Raw genomic sequence first — 24,519 nt, forward strand, 5'->3', positions numbered from 1 at the left:
GTAGCACTGGAGGAAAAAGGCACCGAGCCGTCAGCCAAACATGAAACGCGCGTCCCCGCCCCCAGCCTCTATTGGCAGCTTCGCGTCTAAGGCCCGCCCCCCGGGGGAGCCTCGGCTGCTGAGTGGCTGCTCGCCGCGCCCGTCGAGCACGGCCCCGCCCCGGGCCCGGGAGGGTAGGTTGGCTGCCCCAGCGAGCGGCAGAGCCCTTCTGGACAGCTCCCGCTCACCCAAACAGAAAGACGTCGGCGCCAGAGCGGGCTCGGACATGGCGAGGCAGCGCGCCGGCCCGAGCGGCGGGGCCCGGTGATCCCTCCTTCCCTCCCCGCCCCCTCCCCTCTCCCGCAACGCACGCCCCGGCCGCCCCCACCCCGCCCCCACCCGGGCGCGCCCGCCGGCAGCCGGGGCGCACCCCGCGCGCACGCCCGCTCCACTCGCTCGGCACTCCGCGCCCGCGGTCGAGCCCCGCCACGCGCGCCTCGCCAGCCCGCCGGCCGCCCCCGCCGCCCCCGCCGCTCCCGGGCCCCGATGGACTGAATGAAGGCTGCCTACACCGCCTATCGATGCCTCACCAAAGACCTAGAAGGCTGCGCCATGAACCCGGAGCTGACAATGGAAAGTCTGGGCACTTTGCACGGGTCGGCCGGCGGCGGCAGCGGCGGGAGCGGTGGCGGGGGCGGCGGGGGCGGCGGCGGGGGTCCGGGGCATGAACAGGAGCTGCTGGCCAGCCCCAGCCCCCACCACGCGGGCCGCGGTGCCGCGGGTTCGCTGCGGGGCCCGCCGCCGCCACCCACAGCGCACCAAGAGCTGGGCACCGCGGCGGCGGCGGCAGCGGCGGCGGCATCGCGCTCGGCCATGGTCACCAGCATGGCCTCGATCCTGGACGGCGGCGACTACCGGCCAGAGCTCTCCATCCCGCTGCACCACGCCATGAGCATGTCCTGCGACTCGTCCCCTCCTGGCATGGGCATGAGCAACACCTACACCACGCTGACACCGCTGCAGCCGCTGCCGCCCATCTCAACCGTGTCCGACAAGTTCCACCACCCGCACCCGCACCACCACCCGCACCATCACCACCACCACCACCACCACCAGCGCCTGTCGGGCAACGTCAGCGGCAGCTTCACCCTCATGCGTGACGAGCGCGGGCTCCCAGCCATGAACAACCTCTACAGCCCCTACAAGGAGATGCCCGGAATGAGTCAGAGTCTGTCCCCGCTGGCCGCCACGCCGCTGGGCAACGGGCTGGGCGGCCTCCACAACGCGCAGCAGAGCCTGCCCAACTACGGCCCTCCGGGCCATGACAAAATGCTCAGCCCCAACTTCGACGCGCATCACACTGCCATGCTGACGCGCAGCGAGCAGCACCTGTCCCGAGGCCTGGGCACCCCGCCCGCGGCCATGATGTCGCACCTCAACGGCCTGCACCACCCAGGCCACGCTCAATCGCACGGGCCGGTGCTGGCGCCCAGCCGCGAGCGGCCGCCTTCTTCCTCGTCGGGCTCGCAGGTGGCCACGTCGGGCCAGCTGGAGGAGATCAACACCAAAGAGGTGGCGCAGCGTATCACGGCTGAGCTGAAGCGCTACAGCATCCCGCAGGCTATCTTCGCGCAGAGGGTGCTGTGCCGGTCTCAGGGGACACTCTCCGACCTGCTCCGGAATCCAAAACCATGGAGTAAACTCAAGTCTGGCAGGGAGACTTTCCGTAGGATGTGGAAGTGGCTGCAGGAGCCGGAGTTCCAGCGCATGTCCGCCTTGCGCCTGGCAGGTGAGCCCGGGGCCGTGGGGCCAGCAGTCGGGAGTACTCTGAGCAGGGGCCGGCCTGCTGGCTCGTCTCTTCACCCGCTCCCCTTCTGCTTTCCCCGCGCACTTCCGTTTTACTCTTTCTTCTTCCATTTTTTCTTTCTTTCACTTCTCCCTCACTCTTACTGACCGAACACTCCCCCCACCACCACACACACACACCCTTCATTCACCCTCTTTGCCTTGTGCCAACCTTTGGCCTCACTCTCGGACTTTTCCCAAACACTGGGTGGCCCGTGAGAGCTGCGCGCTGCCTGCTAGAAGCTCCTCTCTTTCCAGCATTCACACTAACCTGGAACTGCCCTTATTCAAAAGCTTGTGCACTTGAACTCTTTTTAGACCACAGAACACCATTTTCCATGCTGCCAGTCTTTCTAGTAGCAATAGCTGCAGTGCTTTGCTCTTTAGAAGGGAGAAAGAGCTCTCCCTGGTGCTACATTCCACGCGAGACAAACTTCTTTAGTCTTTAGCGAGAGGCACTGCCTTCCCGCCCCGGGGCACTGACGGCTGGGATGCTGCACCGCTTTCGGAGCCCATCCAGGCCTTGGCTTTGGTGCAGACCTTGTGACCGAGCCTGACCCAAAAAGCCAGCTGTGGTCCGCGACAGAGTCTACGCCGACAGCGAGGGGCAGGGGTGAAGGCTCGAGCTATCGTGTTTACTGCTCTAGAAAGACGGAGTAGGAGAGACCGTGGAGAGCTCCCTGCCTGCTGGCCGGTCACCCTAATCCTGCTCCCGGCGTCTCCGAGGGGGTTCTGGGATTCCTGGAGAGGCTGGGCGCTCGCACTCAAAGTACTGGGAAATTAAGATGCAGGTTAGTTAATGCAACTCAGTTGCGGGCTGCAGGCTCCGCCTTTGCATTAAGCGGGCTCTAGTTGTGCTGGTAGCGCCGCGGCCGGGAGGGCTGGCGGATTGCGGGAGGGGACAGGTCGGCCCGCCGGTTACATTGTTCTGGAGCTGTCCCGGCTCTTTGTGCCTCCTCTAGCGGCCGAGCCGCGAGGTACAGCCCTCTATTGTTCTAGGAGCACAGAAACCTCTTGTGTGGGCGGCGGGTGCTGGAGTGAGAGTGAAAGACGCAGCACAGACTGAGATTGGCACGCAGTTGCGTGCTTTTGTGCGCACAAACCCCCGCGTGGTGTGCGTGGCCACTGCTCTGCCTGCGGACTGGGCAGTGGGCCCAGCGGGACAGTGCCGAGACCCCCTACAGAGTTGGACACACAATACCCTACTGCGAGTCACCGAGGTTGGCGGCTTCTCTTGGACTGGGATTTTTCTCGGCATCTGCTGGCTAATGAGCCAACTAATTCGTGGTAGCAGTAATTTGCATAGCACGAATAATGAGATGCACGCGGGCAAATTCCGGAGCTGAGCGCTCAGGCTCCAGTTCTGGTTCCCAAGGGCTTTCCTACCACCGCTGTGCCCCACTGGTGGGGTTACACGTTGCTAATGCCTGAAGGACAGGCAGTGTCCCGGGGCTCGGAGGGGGGGGCGTTTCCTCTGATAGCCTCCTTGAATCCCAGCCTGCACTAGGTCATCGCCCCCTCGATGTTGATCTAAGGTAACTAAAACCGGCTCCCTCCCTCCAAATCGCTGGACACCGGACACTCATGGTTGCATTTTGAAATCTACTTTTTCTTCCTTCTTAATCTGACTCTGATTTTACCATTTTCTCTTGGTTTCTGGCAAAGATGAGGTCGTGCGTTGAGAGCGGCCGTGGGAAGTGGACCCGGTCAGGTCTGTCCCAGCCTTTGTGGGGCGGCCCTCGCAGTGCCCCAGGCCTTCTCCGGCCTGCCTCCTGGGCACAGGGAGCCAGAAGGAAGTTGGCAGCTGGTCATAGGGGTACCGTTTGAGTCGGGATGACAGCTGTTCCACTCAGGCCCATCTCGGAGCGCTGCCGCCCCCTCATGCCTGTCGTGCAAAGGACACAGGGTTGTAAATACGCGTGCCTGCTGCCTGAGCAGGTCTTGGAGGACGTGGAAAGCAAGGCTTGCGTGATTGGCGTCTTTCCAACTTTAGAGCGACTGCCAGCAGATCTGCCTGGAGGCAGATAGGGGCGCTCGGGGGACCCTCGGCCTCACCTGCACCTGCCAGGCAGGCAGGTGCAGTCCCCCCGCGGGCAGCGAGGCCAGAACCTGGAGCTGCTAGAAGGAGCTCAGGCACCAACTCCTCGAGGACATCGCCTCCCGCTAGGAGCGGGAGGCGGGAAGTGCCTGGAGACGGGGTGCTGCTGTGGCTCAGGCATTCAAATGTGTGTTTTATTACCCGGGGTTGAAAAGGGACAAGAGCTTTGGCCTTCTTTTTTTTTTTTTTTTTTTTTTTTTTTAAATCTGGCCATTCTATCAGCAACTACAAGTGTGTGGAGAGGTTATGACCTAGGAGGCCTCTCAGTCTCCTCAGACTGGAGCACAGAAGCGGGGCTGGGAAGCAGGCATTACCTGCTCTGGAGCGCTGCGCCCGGGAGTGGAGGGAGTTTTAGAACCAGGAGGACCTCCTGGGCCGAAAGATTGGTCAGAATCCCTGGTGGAACGCCTAGTAGGGCCCAGGCCATTGCGGTCCAAGGGTGAGCCAGGCTCCTGGCGCCCAGACCAGCACTTCTTTTTCCCTCCACCTGTCTCCTTGTTTTAAGCAGGCCTGCTTGGTTCTGCTTGGGTCCGGCCAGAAGCCCAAGCCGAGGGTCTGAGTGGCCCAGCCTTAACTCGCCCACAAACCTTGCTCTGAAGTGCCATGGGTGTCCCTGGTGCAACCCAGTCAGGGAAGGACTGTCAAGGAGAGAAGGCATCAGGGAAGCTCTGACTGTCCCTGCATTCGATTTCGGAGAAATGATCTCCAAATGCACTGCATGGCATGAGAAGGGGGCAGTGAGTGGTCCCAAGACCTCCCAGTGGGGCCTGCTTGGCATCGTGGTCTCCAGCCCAGCCCCCACAGGTTAATAAAAACCTGGCGGGCTGGCTGAGAGGGCTCATCCCCTGGGGGTTCAAGCATGCAGGTGTTTGGGCTTTGAGCGCAGGTATCCTCCGAAACAAGTACAAATTCCAACACTGAGTGAAACCAGGATGAATTTGAAGGACACCTCCAGGAAGAAGGGCGAGGCCTCTGTGACAGGGGTTGGTTTCTTCCAATGCCTGGAAGCCACCACTGAACTACATTTACAACTCCCAGGAACCTTACTCTCCTTCCTCTTTCTTTCTTTCTTTCTTTCTCTCTCTTTTTATTTATTTATTTATTGGAAAGGCGGATATACAGAGAGGAGAAGAGACAGAGAGGAAGATCTTCCATCCGATGATTCACTCCCCAAGTGTCTGCAATGGCTGGAGCTGAACCAATCCGAAGCCAGGAACCAGGAGCTGTTCCGGGTCTCCCACGTGGGTGCAGGGTCCCAAGGCTTTTGGCCATCCTTGACTGCTTTCCCAGGCCACAAGAAGGGAGCTGGATGGGAAGCGGGGCCGCCGGGATTAGAACCGGCACCCATATGGGATCCTGGGTGCATGCAAGGCGAGGACTTTAACCACTACGCTATCTCACTGGGCCGGAACCTCACTCTTATAAAGGCTTGCCCGAGGCTGCCTCCAGTTCCCACCTCTCCAACTGGCTGAAAGCCCTTACCCCGCTGGCCCAGACTTAGTCCTGAGCAGGAGCGTGGCACCACATGCGTGCAAGACTCCTGCTAGACCGGGGGTCCTCGGGGAACGCGTGCAGCCAGGTGTCACAGAAACCGCGGTGCATGGAGGGGACCTCCTTTAAGGTTCCTATTGCTGCCCCACCTCCCGGCTCAGCCCACCTGTCCGGTCGGTTTAGTTTAAGATCCCAGCCAGAGAGGCCAGAACACAACCCACTCAGGTACGGCAGTATTTCAGTATTTTCGGCCGCTGACTGGATGGATGAATAATTTAAAAGCTTGCTATCCCGACTGCCGGGAGAATACCTTCCTAACACTAACACGCAGGACGGTGGGTGGGAGCGAGGCAAGGAGGCGGAACACAAGCGAGGGGAGTGAACCCGACACGAGAAACCGCCCGCGCCTCCCTGCGCCCCGGACGCTAGAAGCGGCCCATTTATTTTTATTCCAGGCTTTCCACCATGTGGTTATGTCACTTTCTCAAACAAATGTGTATATGGAGGGAGATCGATGCTGATAATGTTTAGAAGATTAAAAGAGCATTAATGCTGGCAACAATAACGCAAACGTGTGGACCCAGATTTCATTGATCTGGAACCTGATCCGGCGCGTTTCCAGTAAGCCCGACGGCCGGCGCGCTCCTTCCCAGCAGAGCGCTCGCCAGCGCCCGGGCTCCCCACGCTGCTGTGTGCCGCGCCGCGCCGGGCGCTCCCCGCGCCAGACCGCAGCTCCTCCCCGGCGCAGCCCGGCCCGCCCCTTCCTCCCGGGGCTTTCTCCTTCTCTCGCAGGGCTAACTGCCTTCTGCAAATTCCCACGGAGCTTGTTCAGTTGCGTGCCCTCCTGGAGAGCTCCTCGGTGTGGCTCCCCTCGAAAATACGAGACCAGCACTGGCTCCTTAGTCCTCCCAGCTCTCTTGTCCTTGGCCGTCACCGCTAGGCCCGGGTAGCCCAACTCCTGGCCCAAGGAGTTGCTCAGGGCAACTTTTTTCTTTCTCCTTTCGAAACCATCCTGGAAAGCCCCAGGAGTTTCGAATTTCGGTCTGGATAGGCACTGGCGGCCAGGCCCAAGTCTGGAAATGAGGTGGTCAAAGCTGCTTGCTAACCACGAAGCTTAATGATCCACAGAGTCGCTCCCATCCCTTCCGGTTCTCATACTCGTGGCTCTAAAGGCAGATGTGTAAGTTGAATAATCAAACGTATTCCCAGTGACAGAAGCTGGGCTGTACCGCTCACAAAAGCCGCGTCCGCTTTGCGCTGGGCTCAGCAGGGAAGCTTCCTGTGCCCCCCCACACACACACTTGGAGGGGGAAGGTGGAGGAGCGCGCCAGCCACGCCCACTCCCCACCCGCTGTGGAGGCTCCCTCTCCGTGGGGAGGGGTGGGGGGGAGAGGAAAGGGCCTCCCACCTGCCAGTTGATGGCTGTGCTTCCTGAAAAAATGTATGGGAACAATGACAGAGCTGTAGCACCAGTGGACTGGGATGAGAACTAAATCATCTAGGTTTTGGTTTTTGTTTTTAATTCTAAATTCTCCAGTTGGAGAAAGCTAAACTTTTCCTTCAAGAGGAAGTCAAGCTGGGAGCAGAGAAGTATATTCCTTCCTCCTCCAGAAACAATGAAGAACAGACACAGGCAAAGGGAGAAAGCAATCTCGGGTACTTCTGTTTTAAGATGAGGCAGGGGGTGAGCTGGGGTGTCTCCTGTGACCCCACGGGTCCTTCCTAAAGGAAGGGATCTTTGATCCATCACTTTGAATGCCGGTCACGAAGGATCGTGTGGACTCCTGAGAACTTGGAGCTGGCTCAGGTGGGCAGACTGAAAATAAGCAAGGGAGTCTGGAAGATAAGTGGTCCCTTCCCCCATAGGACCCCAGGAAAACCTTCTAGGCTCCGGGGGGGGGGGGGGGGGCGGGGAATGGACATTTGGAGCCCAAGGCAGGGCAATGTGTGGAGGGAGTAGGACAGGGGACAAGCTGCTGACTGCAGAACCTCCCAGCCCTGTTGTGCCCTCCTGGCGAGCAGGGTCCGCCCAGAGGCCACAGGCTGCTGCCCACTACCCCAGTTTTACATCCCCCAGCTGGGGCCTGAACCCTGAGGCAAGGAGAACTTGCCTCCTCTGCCTTCCCATCTGGGTTTCCTTTCAGAACCACAGCGATGTGGCAGGAAGGACCTCCTCCTCCCAGCCCCCCTGCAGGTTCTCTGGCTTAAACACCCTGTGTCTCAAGGAAAGTAAGAAGAAGGGGATGCAGAGTTCTCAAGAAGAAAGTTGGGGACCCCACTACACCACCCTGGTGGCACAGCTGGCACAAAGTGTCTTCATGAAAAAGTGATATCATGTAGGGAGACCCTAGGGAGAATGAAAAACCTCAAAGAGAAGCCGAGAGATTTCAGTTCTGGGTTGTAGCCAAGGGAAGGGAAGGGAGGAAGGCAAAAATAGAAATCACTGCCCGGGTGGCAGGCTCTGGGGAAGAGAGCCAAGAGGGAGGCACCCTGGGGCCTTCAACTTCATCTCCAGGCTCTCTGGGCTGTGCGTGGCTCTGACTCTTTGAGGGCTCAACTGTTTCTTCCAGTAAGCAGAATGTCACTTCATGGGAAAGAATCCCAGTGCTGTGATGTTAGGAGCTGAAAGCCCGCCTGAGCTAGCTCATCAAAGGGCAGGTGGTATCACTCCCGACTCCTCACCCAGCCCTTCCTCCTAACCAGCCTGCATGACCTGGGAATGCCTTTTGAGTTTTTTAACTGCATACAAGGCACTAACTTTAACGTGTGTGTGTTTACAGAGAGGAAAAAACGGAGGAAGTAGGGAAGTGAATGAGGTTGCCCGCCCATCTGATGCTGTCTGGACAGGACCTGGAGGCAGGCTGTGGGCTGTGCCGATGGAGGAGTCTCACTTTGGGGAGCCAGATTCTTAGAAGCGGTGGTCATTTATCATGAGGACCTGTCCCCCACAAACTGCCCCAGAGGGCAGGGGGACTGCGCTCCACCTTGGCGCCTCTCTCACCATTTGAGGATCCATTACTCTTTCTGTAGTGAGCAGACTTTGTTTGGGTTGGAAGCACACCTCCAGCGTAATTTAATCAGCATTGGACTTTGGCTCGTGTAATCAAATATACATATACTTTCTCCTGCAGGAAGAAAAATAATTTCTCTGTAACTGGTATTGACTTGAAGTCATGTAATCTCTGGAAAGCATCACATTTTTAAAGGGAAAGGCAAACTTAAGGGGAAAAGAACCCACAGTTGCTATGCTTTGCCTTGTCCATTACAAAGAGCCAGTTACCATCGAGGCACAAGCAGAGGGAGCCTGCCTGGGGCCGGACTGTTCACACTGCTCCAGCTGTAGCGTCTGACTGTAGTTTCTACATTCTGTCTGTTTCCAAGATTGTTAATAGGCTGGCTGCCTCCCGAGACCCCAGCACATGGGCCCAACATGGGGTGTGTTGGCATCCTTCAAGGAGTCTTGCAGCACGTTGTTTTTCTGACTTTTGGAGGGGCAGCAGCAGCTCCCTGAGTTCCAGCAGAGTCTGAGTGGGCAGCAGACCCCCTTCTTTTAAGGGTGACTGGCACCTGCTGCCAGGACTTCCCCAGAGCATCCCTCTAGAGCAAGCTTGGACTCCCACCCTCTCTCCCCTTAGACCAGGCTGCAGGCTTCTGCCCAAGTTGAGTCTGTTAGGGAATCTGTTGTAAACACAGATCCATTGATTTGCATTTGTCAGAGAGTAAAGTTAAACCAGTGAAAAGAGAAGCCCTTACCCTTTTATGCAGGGCCAGGGAAACCTTTCATATTGATCCTATTGATCCAACCTTTCCCTTTAAGGAAACCACATAGTTAAAGACCCTCGTTCAATAGATTTACCCTTCGTGCTGGTGATATTCCTTTAAGTGTTCTCATCTAGGATAGCTGGGCATTAAGCCCATACTCCAAACCAAACAAAAATGAAAATGGGGTAGGGAAGGAGGGGGTCAGGAGGCAGAATTGTGGCAAGTGAAATTAAATCAAACTGAAATGTGTAATGACTCAGTTGGGGATGTGTTTCTCATTTTTTCTAAGATGACATGAAGGGAAGAAGACAAAATAGGCGCACAAAAATTGTGCACTCCCCCCCACAAAAATTGTTCATCGCATACAGTTAGCAGTGTTTCTGGAGTGTTGTTTGCTTTTATAAAATCATTTCCACCAAACCACTAACTTGGTTCATTTAAGCTGGTTCACTTTCAAAGCAATGATACTGCCAGAATAATTGCTTTGTTTTCCTTGTGGAAAATCAGGAATAGAGCTTTCCTTAGAAATGCAGTATTACATAATTAAGCAAACATTGACACCAAAGTCAGGAAGAGAAGGAGCTAGGAGTTGTGTGCTGTGATGGAAGTGTGTAGACACTAGCTCAAGAGGAAGGTGTCACTTTGGCTTCAGGGCTCTGCAGCCACAACAGGAATAGCTGATGTTGCTCAGGATCCCTCTGGATTGCAGATATGAAAATGAAAGTCCCCTCTGTCTCCAGAACTCTTGGCACATTGCTTTCATTTCTTCCTTGACCCTAATTTGCTCTGTAAATAACATCTATTTGTACTTTTTTTCCAATGTGGTACACAAGCTATTTCTAACTGGCTATCTCTTGGGCTGTTTTTTGGACATTCATGTTTGTTTTATGTGATTGAAAAATATTAATGATTCCTTAGGTGAGCTAATGTATTTATCTGCTCAGCAAGTTCAAAGGGCAGAGTTCAGCTATGGTTCAGGTTAATTGAACAGGAAGCAGTCAGCTCTCCAGGCTGTGTTGAACAAGGGACCAGTCCCTCAAAATATCACACTCAGCAAACATACAGTTTCACTGTCCTCATCCTGAAGTCTGATGTAAGAGGCTCAGATCAACTTGATTGCCTGTTTAAAAACCCAAAGCAAAGCACAGCAACTGCAACAAAACCCCCAAGTTCCCCTCGGGGAAGAAGAGTTTTCTCATTGGCTAATTGCTTTATTGGTAGCACTGACCTGCAGAGCAGCTGCAGGGGCCTGGATGGAGGCTTAGGCCTCAGAATAATGTGCTCCATTAGAACAGGGCAAGGCAGTTTTTTGTTTACTCAATTGGAGCTCCCTGCAAAGTGCCATTAACCCCAGCCCGACTGCATGTGTGCTGCACAAGCCAAAGGTCACACCAGTCAGTCTGTCTGTAGGCACAGCCCGCTTTGCCCGGTGGAAGGGAGGGGCGGCTGGCTGGCATCATCTTCCCGAGACTGAGCCCAGCCCTGGGGGCCTCTTCTACAGCCTGGACCGTAGCGAGCAGTGGCACAATTTGTTTACATTTCCCAATTGCTGAATCATGTTATTGATGATTAAACAGTTTTAATCTGAGTACCATCAATCATATTTTTTAAAAAAACTCACTGACTCTTTGTTTTCTATTTATGTTCCCTTCATAATACTGCCCATCACAGCAAATAGAATTGTGCAAATTGTGCTTTTAGCACACATATAATAGCCTGAGTAAGTGCTTGGGTCAACAAGAAGACAACTCTCCCAACCTGGTTGGCGAGTTACTCAGACAAAAGTTTTAAGTGGCACCTGAGGCACAGTCACAGCTTCCACTGGCAGCACCATGAACTGCACTGCCACCTGCTGGGGGTCTTATAGAGGCTGTCTTTCTGCACTAACCCCTTCCTTCATGTTGCTGCTGGAATTCTGTCCCTGTCTCCACCATCCAAATCACCATCCATGCAAACATTGTCCTCCTGGAAATATCTTAGGGGATATGAGAGAGAGAAAGAGAAGAGACAGATCTGCCATCTTCTGGTTCAAATGTCACAACAGCCAGTGCTGCACTGGTCCCACTGGCTTCTTCCAGATCCCCAACATGGATGCAAGGTCCCAAGGTTTTAGGCCATCCTCTCTTTCCCAGTCCAGTAGCAGAGAGCTGAATTGGAAATGAAGCAGCCAGGACCAGAATTGGCACCCACTGGGATACTGGTGCCACAGGCAGAGCATTAGCCTAATACACCACCACTCTAGCCCCACTTCTGCCTCTTCTAAATCTTTGCCACAGAGAAATCAGTTCAGTCTGTCTTAGGTGAGGCAATTTACCCACCCTGCACCATGAGGCAATGGTGTCCTGCTTATCTAGAAAGAACTTATGAAAGGAGCAGCAGAGGAAGCAAAAAGTATCTGTGGGAGAGAAGAGGAAGTTATATGTGGAAGAGGTATGGCTCAGTGGATGGTGTCAGGGAGGATGGTGCCAACTGTCAAGTGCTCTGAAAAGGTGAATTACTGCACACAGGAGAGAGTTCACCTCTACCAGGAGGACATGGAGGACGAGATGCCAACTCAGCAAGCTCCAGGTGGGCTTTGGAAAGTTCCCTGGGGAAAGAAAAAGCAGCCATTTTTTTTTTTTTTTTTTTTTTTGCAATTGCAGAGAACTGAGCCAGTGAGCTAAAGTTAGAGCCAAACTGCGGAGCTCGCTGCAGCTCTGTGAGCAGCAGCTGGTTCCAGACTTGCTTCCCATCCATCACAACTGGCAGCCCAGCGCCTGTGGGTGGGTCGCTGCCACCGTCCCCCCCCCCCCCACCGTGCGTGCTTCAGCACCACGAACAGCGCCACGGCTGCCCTTACATCGCGCCTGGCTGCGACCTGAGCCCAGCGGTCAGAGATGGGTGCTCTGCACAGAGTAGGGCATGGATTTTCGTCACAATCTCCATGACTTCTTTGCCTCTCTGTAAAAGGTCAGGTACATAAAGTAAGAGTAAGCAGTGTCGGGAGTGGGGAAACAAAAGACACGCAGAAGGTTCTCAGTGGGGTATAACATCTTCCTCCCCTATGCCTTTTGGAGGGCTGACACCAGGCACTGACACAGACCTTTTCCCACCAGGCACTCTGCTTCATTTGCATTTTTATTTCTGAGGAAAGAGGCAAGTGGTTCTTTCAGTCGATGATTAGGCACAACACGTATCCATGGGTTTTCAGTGAAACTGCCTTTGACTTCCCCAGAGTTGATTAAAATATAAACTTTTGCTTTCTTTTAAGGAATACTGGTTAAAGCTTGGCAATAGCTGAAGTGTTTCTCAAAGAGGTGGGGCAGAGAAATGAACAAATCCCCCCCTTAAAAAGTCAAAAGTATGATAAATAAATGAGATTTTCTTCCTTGTGATGATTCATCTTTAAATTCCAAGTGGCTCTTATGGGAAAAGAGGGAAAATCTAGTCCCAAGCAAGACAATATTTGTAGAACATTCAGACCCCGTGGGGGGAGAAAACAATGAACTATGTGTCCAAATATCTAAAATTTTGCTCTAAAAATGAGCACAAATGTATTTGAATGAGACCTAAAGGCTGATTTTAAATCTATGTGACAAACTGGCTAAAACATTTCCTTCAAGTGGTATAATATGCACTTGATAGTAGTTGTTGGGTTATGTTATCAAAACCCTTGTCCAGGAAATGTGGTTTTGATAGTGAGAATGTTTTGTAAAGCCTGTTTCATACGTGTCACTGCATCTTATTTAAATAAGACATTACATGCTGCACAGACCTAGACTGAATCCATTTCCTTTCTAGTGAAAACCATACATTTTCTAAAAAGAGATTTCCACAGGACTGAAATGGGAACAGGATATATTCTATAGGATTCTTTTTTTACTCAAAATACTAAAGTAAAATAACTATGCTTTTCTGAACCATTGCCACAGAGCCCCACATTTAGGAGTAGCATATTTTGCATGTAGCTGTCTCCTAATGTGTATCAGGGTTACATTTCAAGGCACAAGAGTGAATTCTCTATTCACTCGCAGGGTCTAATTGCCGTCAAACTTCCTTTCTGTCTTCTAAAGAGGGAGACATCTCCCTGTTTCAAGGTCAAGTCCTTTCCCACATTTAGGGCCACAGTCTCCTCATTATCCGCTCATTATCCGCTCTACCCCCTTCCTGTACTTCCAGCTTTCTCATCTCTGTCAGCATCTTCCTATTCAGAATTTTTGCGGGCATTTTCCCCGCAAAGATTTATTTATTTATTTGAAACGCAGTGAAGAAATATCTTGCAACCAGCGGCCACAACGGTTGGGGCTTGGCTAGGCCAAAGACAGGAGCCAGGAGTTTCTTTCTGGTCTCCCACATGGGTAACAGGGGCCCAAGCACTTGGAGCATCTTTTGCTGCTTTCCCAGGCCATTAACAGGGAGCTGGATCAGAAATGAAACAACCACAATTTGAATAGGCACCCATATGGAATGATAGCATGGCAAGTGTCAGCTTAACCCACAATACCCAAGGCTGACCCTGCTTCATTCTTTTTCTAAAAATACCCCCTACCTAGTGCCTGCTGTAGCTCTTCTTCCCCTAATTTCTGGGGAGAGTTGCTATAACCCAGCATTGGTGTCTTAACCCTCCCCAGGCTCAGCCCTCCTGTGTAGCCCTATTCTTGCTAGTGCCACTTTTTACAAAATTTGAGGGGCCTATGGTGTATTAGATTAAGCTGCTGCCTGTGGTGCCAGCACCCCATAAGGGTGCCACTTTGAATCTGGCTGACCCACTTCCGATCTAGCTCCCTGATGATAGCCTAGGAAAGCAGCAGGTGGTCCCTGTACCCACTTGAGAGAAGAATCTCCTGGCTTGGACTAGCCCAGCTCTACTGTTGTGGCCATCTGAAGAGTAAACCAACAAAGATTGATCTTTCTCTCTTTCTTACCTCCAACCCCTGCCCCATGTCACTCTGCTTTTCAAAAAAGTAAACTTAAAAAAAAACTATTTGAAAGGTAGAGTCGGTCTCTCTCTCTCTCTCTCTCTCTCTCTCTCTCACACACACACACACACACACACACACACACACACACACACCCTCCATTTATTGATTTACTTCATAATGGCCACAACAGTCCAAGGGCATGGGCAGGAAGCTGGATGGGAAGTAAAATAACTGGGACTCCAACTCTGGTAGGGGATGCAGCTTAATAGTCTTAACACAACACTGGTTCCCCACTTCCACTGTGGAGGACTTTATAGCTAAATCCAGGCCATTACACAACCCTGACCATGCTGTTGACCACTCTTTTCTCCATTTCTTCCCTTGATCCCTATAATCACTCATTTCTCTAGCCTCTTTCTTTACCTATCTAGCCCTACATTCTGGCCCAGGTGATTTTGTTGTTTTCCCACTCAGCATACCCACTCTGGAAGATCTTCTCCATCTGGTCACCACCTCTCCTAAGTCTGTCTGCAGCCCACCATCTGTCTCCTGAGTGCCAGGTCCCTGTTTTCTTTTGCATGTGGACATCTTTGCCTTTCACATCCAGCCCATCTCAAAGTGAACTTTCTCACCTGCCCACCATGCCCACCACTACCAATGAATCCCTTCTTTTACTCCATCATTTTATACAGAATCTGAAGCCAGAAATCAGAAAGTTCACACAGCCTCTTTTCTCATCAATTAAGCATGTCAGCCAGGTGGCATATTCTTCCCAAGTATCTACTTTGTGCATTTTCTCTTCTCTTGCCTTAGTTGGGGCCATCTCCAATGTCAGCAACCTCCTGGCTGGTCTCCCTGTCACTGGTCTTGTCCTCTCTCATTTCCATGCTTAAGCTATTGTGATTTTTCTGGAACCCACATCTAACCACATTACACCCTCATTTAAAACTCCTTGTTCTTTGTGGTTCAATTAACTTGAATTCAATGTCAAGTCTAGGCTTAGGTGTTCCTGCCATAAGAAGTCTTCTCTGGTCTCCTAAATTGGTATCTCCTAGAACTACCACTCTCATTTCACTTAGAGAATATAATGGGGATCACCTCATGACTTATCAATGTCACCCTGTTAGATTAAACTTCAGGGGAATGGAGGTTGGATACAGCATACATACAGTAGGCAGTCAATGAATATGTGTGAATAAATTAATGAACCTCTTTTCTGTGATGTGATGCTTTCTGCCTCTTGTGGTCACCCCAATTAGTAACTAGCATTTGAAAAAGAACAGTCAATACTGATACATCTTTTAAGCAAAATATTTCCAATTTCACAATATCAAGCGCTGATCAATATCATTTTTCTCCAAAGCTAAGACATGGCAGTGATGGATTAATTGTAAAGCTTTTTTTCCTCTTTGATTTTGCTGGATTTCAAAGATCTAGAGTGGATAATCCTTATTTATCTTCACAATGTTACTGTAGAATTAAGTCTCATTCAGAGCTTCTGAGCTGTGCCAATGAGACAGGGAATGGATGACCCCTAGGCACCAAAGCAGGTCCTCATTTAACCTGCTGGCTCTGGTCTCCAAAGGTGACCTGCTCTGACCAGGCCGTACTCCCTGCTGACCTCCTTGAAGCACAGCCATATCAATGCACTATGGTCCTCCCACTTGGCATGCTTTCACCAGCCATCTCTCCAAGTCCCCTCTGTCCTTCCTGGCCATCTCCAGTCCTCCTTCCCTGAAATCTTACCAGGCATCTGTGGCCCATTCTTCCCCCTCCCTCTCCTGAACTCCCAGTAACAATCTTCCATTTCAGAGTACACCACTGCTTCATTATTACTCTACCCCCATACCTCTCTGCACAGCTTTTTTGTGTGTTCCTTTCCTGCAGAGCTGGGGGTAACATTCTGTGCTTCTCACAACCACTAGTCCAAAGCTGATCCCACAGGAGGGACTTTTTCAAGTGAGTCAACTCTTGATTATACTTAGGAAATCTGATCAAACAGTCACTCTGGGGGGAATGGATTATATATGTTTACTTGTTTCTGGCACTCCTTTCTAGCTTCTCCTCTTTAAAAAGGGGTATTTTTTTTAACTACTTTTTTTTGGTAAAGATTTATTTTTTTATTGGAAAGTCAGATTTATAGAGAGAAGCAGATAATAAGAGAAGGATATTCATCCCATCCTCTAGTTCATTCCCCAAGTGGCTGCAGTGGCTGGAGCTGCGCTGATCTAAACCCAGGAGCCAGGATTTTCTTCCAGATCACAATGGTACAGGGTCCCAAGGCCTTGAGCCGTCCTCTTCTGCTTTCCCAGGCCACAGGCAGGGAACTAGAAGGGAAGTGGAGCAGCCAGAGCATGAACTGGTGCCCATATGGGACCCCGGTGCATGTAAGACGAGGACTTTAGCCACTAGGCTTCTGTGCCAGGCCCAAAAAAGGTGGTATTTTTTATTATAGACATTGGGGCTCTTCAAAGAAATATTTGCCTATATGATCAAAAATGAGTTCCTGAGCTAACCTGAAACAAGACATAAGCTTCGTAGCAGTGTTCAGGATGCCTTGATTAACAACAGGTTTTTCTGCCCCTCAGAGCTTAGGGACCCCTCCAATTACCTTCATTACCATAAACCAAATTTACATTTAAATGGTCACTAATTCTTACATTGTGGACTTAAATTTTGATATAAAGATAAGAAGTCAACATTTTTGTGAGTTTAACCTCTTTGTATCAATCCCTTATCTTGTGGCTAGCAAATACATCAAGTTACTTGAGATTTTTGAGACCCCATAGTTAATAGCACTGAACTAAAACATGAAGTGGGGAGCTTTTTCCCCTTCAGTTTTAGTTGGGTTTAAAGATTTAAGTGGACAGTTTTTTATTTACTTTTATAATATCCACATGAGATCGAGTGAGTAAAGATATTATTACCATTTCAACTTGAGAGAGAAACTAAGACAATCACTGTGTATCTATGTGGAAAGTATGTATTTCCTTGTGATATTTTCCATCTGACATTCATACTACATAAATAACAAACTGAAGATCAAGTTTCTAGAAACAAAACAACATAAAATTTAAACATTGTAGGCTTGGTTTCACATTCCTCTAACTGAATGCATTGCTGTACTGAATGATAATTAGGTGTGCCCAAGTAAGCAATTAAGTGACCATCACTTGTGTGCCCTCCACACAGGCTGGCAGCCAGGGTTGGGCTGAACAGAGAGCCACCCTGAGGCCTCTGTGTAGGTTCTTGAGTCCACCCTCCCCTCTGGTGGGGGCACAACTGCTGGAGAGGACTATCAACAGCCACCATCCCTCCGGGGTGTTCCAGCCCCCTCCTCAGCCATGCTCCCAAGGAAGCAGGTGGAACCAGGAGGAATCAGTATTTGCTGGGCCCAGCCCTCCTGTGAGCCCAGTTCCCCATCAGACTCTCAAACTCAGCCTTCTTTCATAGGCAGATTCTAGAAAGTCAATTAAAAGGATGCATGGGGGCGGGGGAGAGGGAGCCCAAAGGGGTGGCAGGTGATCAGATTAGAGGGGAGGGGAGAAAAATCCAGAATGAAACTTCTTTTTTCTCATAAGTCACACTAACTCAGGACCCAGGTATTCTACCTCCTTAGAGCTCTGGAAATCCCTACATTAAGAACAACCCCACCTGAGATAAAGGAAGGACCTGGACCAAGAGGACAGGAAGCCTAACAGTGTTGAGAATACTGTCTGTGTCAGACAAGTTGGCAATGTGTGTGAGGGAGAAAGATTGTGAAAAACCAATTTTATTGAGCATCTGTTACATGCTGTGGATCACTTGCCTAACTCAACCATAGTGCTGAGCCATGCACCATGCCACAATTCATGGCATTGAACAAAAAACACTTATTCTCACATATTTTCAGGTTCCAGCAGATCTGGACTCCCAGCTGGGTTTGCCCATGCATGTGTCGGGAGGGGGCTCTGCTCCTGGTGTCTTCCATCCTCTCCTAGGCATGGCTCTCTGTTGGCACTGGCAGAGGGATAGTCACAAGCATTCACAAGCTCGGCAACATCCTACTGCTAAAGGAAGGACACAGGAGTGAGCCCAGAGACAGAGTGGGGTAGCTGTAAGCTCACAAAATAAGGGGCTCGGGGACAGAAGGGACAAAGGAGTTGGCAGTGTGGCACAGTGAGTTAAGCTGCCACTTCTGTCATCAGTATCCCTTATCAGTTTGGGTCCCAGCTGTTCCACTTCTGATCCAACTTCCTATTAATGTGGCTGGAAAGACAGTGAGTGATGTTCCAAGTGCTTGTGCCCTTGCCACTTATATGGGAGACCTGGAAGGAGTTCCTTCCCCTGGCTTCTGCCTGGACCAGTCATGGAGCTTGCAGGCATTTAGAGGAGTAAATTAGCAGGTAGAAGATTCCTCTCTCTGTCTTAACCTTGTCCCATCTCTCCCTCTGTGCTGCTCTGTCTTGCAAATAAATAAATCTTTTTTAACGGGAAAGGTGAAGAACTGAATAAACTTCATAATAATAAATAATTAGAAAATATTTTGTTTTTACCCTCAATCTCATTCCACATATTTTAGTTCCTTTGTTCTCCTAGGAAGCACTCCTAAGATGACATACTGGCATTAAGAGATGATAATAGAGTAGGACAGATTTCTATTTATATAGAAGATAAACATGGAATTGCTTCATATGCACAGGCAACACACCCGTGTCCATCAGCGTGGGGCCAGGTCTCTGCACTGTACCTGGCCTACACTACTAGATCACGACAGGAGGGGTCGTAAGCTTTGCTCACTTTCATCTTCCTCTTAACCCTATCACAGTTCCTAACATACAGTTCTCACTCAGTAAATGCACAAGTCTCATGTTTATTTATTTTTATTGGAAAGGCAGATCAGATTTATGGAGGAGAGACAAAGGTCTTTCATCTGCTGCTTCAGTCCAAGTGCCACTTGGAATGCCCACATCCCATATTGAAGTACATGAGTTCAAGTGCCACCCCTGCTGCCCACCCTCCAGACTGCTGCTAATGTGCACCCTGGGAAGCACCAAATGATGGCTTGAATGCTCAAGTCCCTACCACCCTTGGGAGACTCGGATGGAAGTCTGGATTCCTAGCTGAAGCTTAGCCCAGCCCCAGCTGTTATGGCATTTGCGGAATAAACCATAAATTGGAGATCTCTGTCTCTTTCTGTCTTTCAAATAAATAAGTAAATGAATAGAATATTTTAAAATGTAAAACTCTACATGGTCCCCAAGATCACACAGTTTTAGTGTCCTAAAGGGAGGGCCCCTTTAGCCCTATGAGTGTATGAACTCACCATGTTTTTGCTATTGAGATAATTACCAGGCACGTAAGAAACAAAAGTGTACATCTACTGCTTACAGAAGTCAAAAGCATCAGTTCAGATCTTGGCTATTCTGTATTGGCGAAGCCCAAATAATGCAAATGTTACGTGACGTTTGGCAATATAGAAGCAGTTTGTAGGTGGTATCAGAAAGATCAGAAGATTTGCTGGTTTGTGTCCCTGTAAGTATATGCCTCAATGTCTAGGTATTTTTTCTTTTAACCTTACATTCTACATCCTTTTAAAAAATATATGCCTTTTTAGAGAAATTATATGCAGCATTAAGGACGTGACAGCTCTGTCTTGATTCTTAATCTGGATGTTTACGGATGCCTTCCAGTAGTGAGTGTGCCCCAGATAATGTCTTTATTTGCATCCTCCTTATTCCTTGCCTGACCCTAATGGTCTGCAACACAGAAGGTCACTTGGGTTGATTTATGTGGATCTCAGGCTGGCTCAGATTTGTGCATAGTTAATTTATAGAGGAGAGCATACTGATTTCCAAGCCCCACTCTTCAAGACATTATCCTAACATCAGATATTTTAGCTGCTCTAACTCCATTGTCTGGAAAGGAAAACATTTTAAATCTTTGCAAGCAATTTTGATGGACATTTCATTGTGCTCTGTATTACTTACGTAATTAAATTTCCTTCACTTTGACGTCTGTTTAAAATTAAATCGAGAAGTATTTTTGAGTTCCATTGGGCAGTTAACTTTGTTTAGCTGGATTTGTTCTGCATGCATATGAAATGGCATCCTATGAATCAATGCACTTCCCATAGATGTGAAGAAATGACAGCCTTCGTGGGCAGAGTAGCCTCCTGCTGTTCATAACAGGCTGTCCATATCTATTAAGCTTACTTACCCTGTAATTCCAAATGGTGCTTATGTTCTTGTGCCTGCATTTTGGCAGGCTGGACCCTTCTTATCTTCTTTTTTTAAGATTTTATTTATTTTTATGGGCCTGGCGCAATGGCGCAGTGGTTAAGGTCCTTGCCTTGCACACCTGGGATCCCATATGGGCACCGGTTCTAATCCCGGCAACCCTGCTTCCCATCCAGCTCCCTGCCTGTGGCTCGGGAAAGCAGTGGAGGATGGCCCAAAGCTTTGGGACCCTGCACCCACGTGGGAGACCCAGAACAGCTCCTGGCTTCGGATCGGCATAGCATCGGCCATTGCGCTCACTTGGGGAGTGAATCATCGGATGGAAGATCTTCCTCTCTGTCTCTTCTCCTCTCTGTATATCCGCCTTTCCAATAAAATAAAATAAATCTTTTTTAAAAATTGATTTGATTGATTTTATTTATTTTTATTACAAAGTCAAATATACAGAAAGGGGGATCTTCCATCTGATGATTCACTCTCCAACTGACCGCAACAGCTGGTGCTGAGCCGATCTGAAGCCAGGAGCCAGGAGCCAGGAGCCAGGAGCGTCTTCCAGGTCTCCCAAGCAGGTACAGGGTATCCAGCCTTTGAGCCTTCCTCAACTGCTTTCCCAGGCTACAAGCAGGGAGCTGGATGAGAAGTGGGGCTGCCGGGATTAGAACTGGCACCCATATGGGATGCTGGCATGTGCAAAATGAGGACTTTAGCCACTAGGCCTCCGTGCTAGGCCCCCTTCTCATCTTTAATCCTGGTTATTACAGACCCATTTGTTCATCAAATTTTGTGTGAGGGTGACGCGCGGGAATCAGATGTGAATGGAGAATTACTATTCCAAAAGTACTGGTATAATATTTTTAAAGAATTGTCCCAAATTGCTGCTTTTTGTTGTATTGTTAACTAGTCACAGTGCATTTCAAAATTCATTAGATTCATTTTTTAAAATGTATTTATTTTTGGAAATGGAAGATACACAGAGAGGAGATAGAGGGAGAAAGATCTTCCATCCACTGATTCACTCTCCAAGTGGCTACAATGGTCAGAGCTGATCGGAAGCCAGGAGCCAAGAGCCTCCTCTGGGTCTCCCACAAGAGTGTGGGGTCCCCAGGCTTTCAGCCATCTCCCACTGCTTTTCCAGCCCACAAGCGGGGCGGGAACAGGAAGGGAAATGGAGCAGCTGGGGATCCTGGCACATGCAAGATAAGGACTTTAACCACTAGGCTACCACGCCAGGCCCAAGAAGTCATTAGGTTCTTAAAGGTCTGTCAAAGTCTTTAAGGTTTGTCTTGTTTATCTCTATACTTCAAATAATAATAGGCTTATCATAGCATTATGTTAATCCTTACAGGAACAAGTACAAAAGATGTTTAGAACTGACATATGGTAGATGTTGCTAGTTTAGTTATTATTATTTCTTGGTTAATATTACTCCTTGTAACTTCTCAGTATATCAACAAGAGGTTGGCCCAAGTCACTGACTCTCCCATAGCTTCTGCAGATTGAGTTTTGCTTGGCCTTGTTGCAGAGAGCATGAGTGTCGGAGTCAGTTCCACTTTGTTTCTGAGCCTCACTGTTGACCGGCTGTGTGACTTTTTGTAAGGGATTAACCTCAATAAGGCAGATGCAGACAGACATGATGGCACTGGTCACCTCACCTCTGACTTCCTCAGTACTGCACTGCATGAGTGCGCATGTGTTCTCTAGCAAAATGAGTGTCGTCTCCACAGTGGACTGTGAAACGGGCCAGACTGCAGGACTCTGCACTCTTCTTGGATGCACTGTTTGCAGATAGCTCAAACATGCAGCAGGGCCATTTTCTCCGTGTCCCCTGCATGTCCTTTTAAGACATTCTTAAATGGTTAGACAGTTGCTAGACTCATGCTGAGAAATCCAAGTCTGCTGTGCATTTTGTAGGGGTCAGATGGATCTTTACAGACTCATGAGAGGATAAAGTCCAGTTTGTAAGGGTAAAACGTGTGGAGTCAGCATTCTACATTTGATAGAATTTTGCAAGTAAAACTTGCAGCTAGGCCAACAAGTTCAACTCATCTATCTCTTCAAGGATCCAAGGTTGGGTCTTACTTCCACAGATTCCTAGTGGTCTGGGAAGGTGCTGCCAAGGAGAATGGTATCTCTTTAGTCTCCTTCCTGGGTCCTGCGTAAGCATTCTCCAAATCCAATCACTTGGGTTCTTATCTGATTCCCTGAAGAAGTGCTCTCATTTTGGCTTTTACTCTCATCTTTGTTCCCAAACCCAGGAGCCTGAATAAGAGAAGAAAAAAGAAAGAAATCTCACAGCCAGCTACACTTGCCTTTCCAAAGTAGTAACTTATTTTTTTCTTTTAAAGATTTTTTTATTATTATAAAAGCAGACTTTACAGAAAGTAGGAAAAGACAAAAAGATCTATCTGCTCATTTACTCCCCAAGCAGCCACAACAATTGGAGCCAGGTCGATCCAAAGCCAGAAGCCAGGAGCTCTTCCGGGTTTCCCACACAGGTGCAGGATCCCAAGGCTTTGGGCTGTCCTCCACTGCTTTCCCGGGCCACAAGCTAGAGCTGGATGGCAAGTAGAGCTGCCGGGATATGACCCAGCACCCATATGGAATCCTGGCATGTGCAAGGCGAGGACTTTAGCCATTAGACTACTGCACTATCCCCAGTAACTTATTTTCTAATAGATTTGGTGCTGTGAACCTCTGAATTCTCAACATTCAGGTCTATTTAAACAGTTTCTAGTATCTTTTCCTGACCCCAAATTACTCCCAAGCATTAATTGTCCTGGTGGTTTCATGGCCACATTATTTCATATTCATTACTGTTTTTATGAAAAATTATAACACTAATTAGAGCAGCTTCCAGTTAATTCACTTGGTGATTCATGACTCTTCTCCCACATGGTGTTCTGCATGTGGTCATCCTGGAGAAAGCCTCCACGGGTAATTGCAGCTCTATTCCCTGAGTGAACACCTAATGCCATTAGTTCTGATCTGCAGGCGTGGCCCACAGCTCGGATGGTGCCTGGTTACAGCTGCACTCATGCCCCTGCCCTCTGGATGTGGGGGTGGGGGTGGGGAGAGCCTGCAGGGAGGAAGGGATCCTCAGGAAGGCTCCAGGGCAGCCAGGAGAGGACATCTTAGAGAGGAGATGGGAAGGGCTCCCGGATTTGAGCATCATTTTAATATCTTTTGCTTGCACAAGTCAGAACAGAATGGAACAAAACCTGCCCTGAGAGGAGGTCAGAGTGTGCAAGGTTGATTGTCTGATTTGGCAGATGTGTGGCCAAGCACTGAGCTAGACTTTGGAAGCCTGGTTTCCTCTAAGAGCTCTCACATCCAGTTCTTTCAATTAAAAATTTATTTCACCCCCATTAGTCTGGCTGCTATTTAAAAAAAAAATGAAAGAAAGAAAAACAAAAACCAAAAAGTGTTGGTGAGGTTGGGGAGAAACTGGAGCCTGTGTGCTGTGGGTGGGATTGTAGAACGATGCAGCCCCCTGTGGAACTATCCCGGCATGAACACTGCATTACCATGTGACCGCAAAATGTCACTTCCAGACATACGGGGTAGAAGAACTGAAAGCAAGGTCTCAAAGACATACCTCATTATCCTGTATGTGGCAGCATTATTCACAACAGCCAGAAAGTGGAAGCACCCCATCTGTCCATCAACACATAAACAGTGTATAAGCACTGAACCATTACTGAGTCTTACAGTGGAAGACATTCTCCACAGTCTACAGTATGGTTGAGCCCTGAGGCCTGATTCTTGGTGAAATAAGCCAGTCACTAAAAGACAGATGGCATAGGATTTCACTTCCATGAGATATCTAAGGCAAAAACACAAAGTAGAATGTCAAGTCAAGACAAGGAGGAAATGAGTAGTTGTTTAATGAGGATATGGTCTCAGTTTTGCAAGATGAAAAAGTTCTGGGGCTTGATTGTATGACAGTATGGAGACACTTGACACTACAGCTATATATTTCAGAAGGCTTAAACAATGTATATTTTACCTCAATTTCTAAGAAAAATATTGTCATTTATTTTGCAGTGCTTCCTTAATTAAAAAAAAAACAGAATTCTGCCACTCACAATCACGGCATTATTTTGTTTTATCCAAAGTATTTTTTAGTTACTTTAAAAATACATTGAAACTCTCTCAATGTAAACAATCCAAATGTTAATAGGGTAAAGTGTTCTTTGCCTATTTCCTTGTAGCCATCTCCTTCCTT

At 49.5% G+C, this 24,519-nt stretch overlaps 1 protein-coding gene across 1 annotated transcript in view; it reads left to right on the forward strand.

The window, feature by feature from the left end:
* Positions 1 to 534: 534 nt before the first annotated feature.
* ONECUT2 (one cut homeobox 2) overlaps positions 535 to 24,519 on the forward strand; it is a 38,192-nt gene continuing 14,207 nt past the window's right edge. Inside the window, exon 1 of the mRNA XM_040984742.1 lies at positions 535 to 1,768. Within this exon, the coding sequence (XP_040840676.1) occupies positions 535 to 1,768 (1,234 nt within the window). The remainder of the gene's footprint in view (positions 1,769 to 24,519) is intronic.

Source organism: Ochotona curzoniae, unplaced genomic scaffold (assembly GCF_017591425.1).
Source record: "Ochotona curzoniae isolate NIBS_2020 unplaced genomic scaffold, NIBS_Ocur_1.0 contig_43, whole genome shotgun sequence".
Lineage (NCBI taxonomy): Eukaryota > Metazoa > Chordata > Mammalia > Lagomorpha > Ochotonidae > Ochotona > Ochotona curzoniae.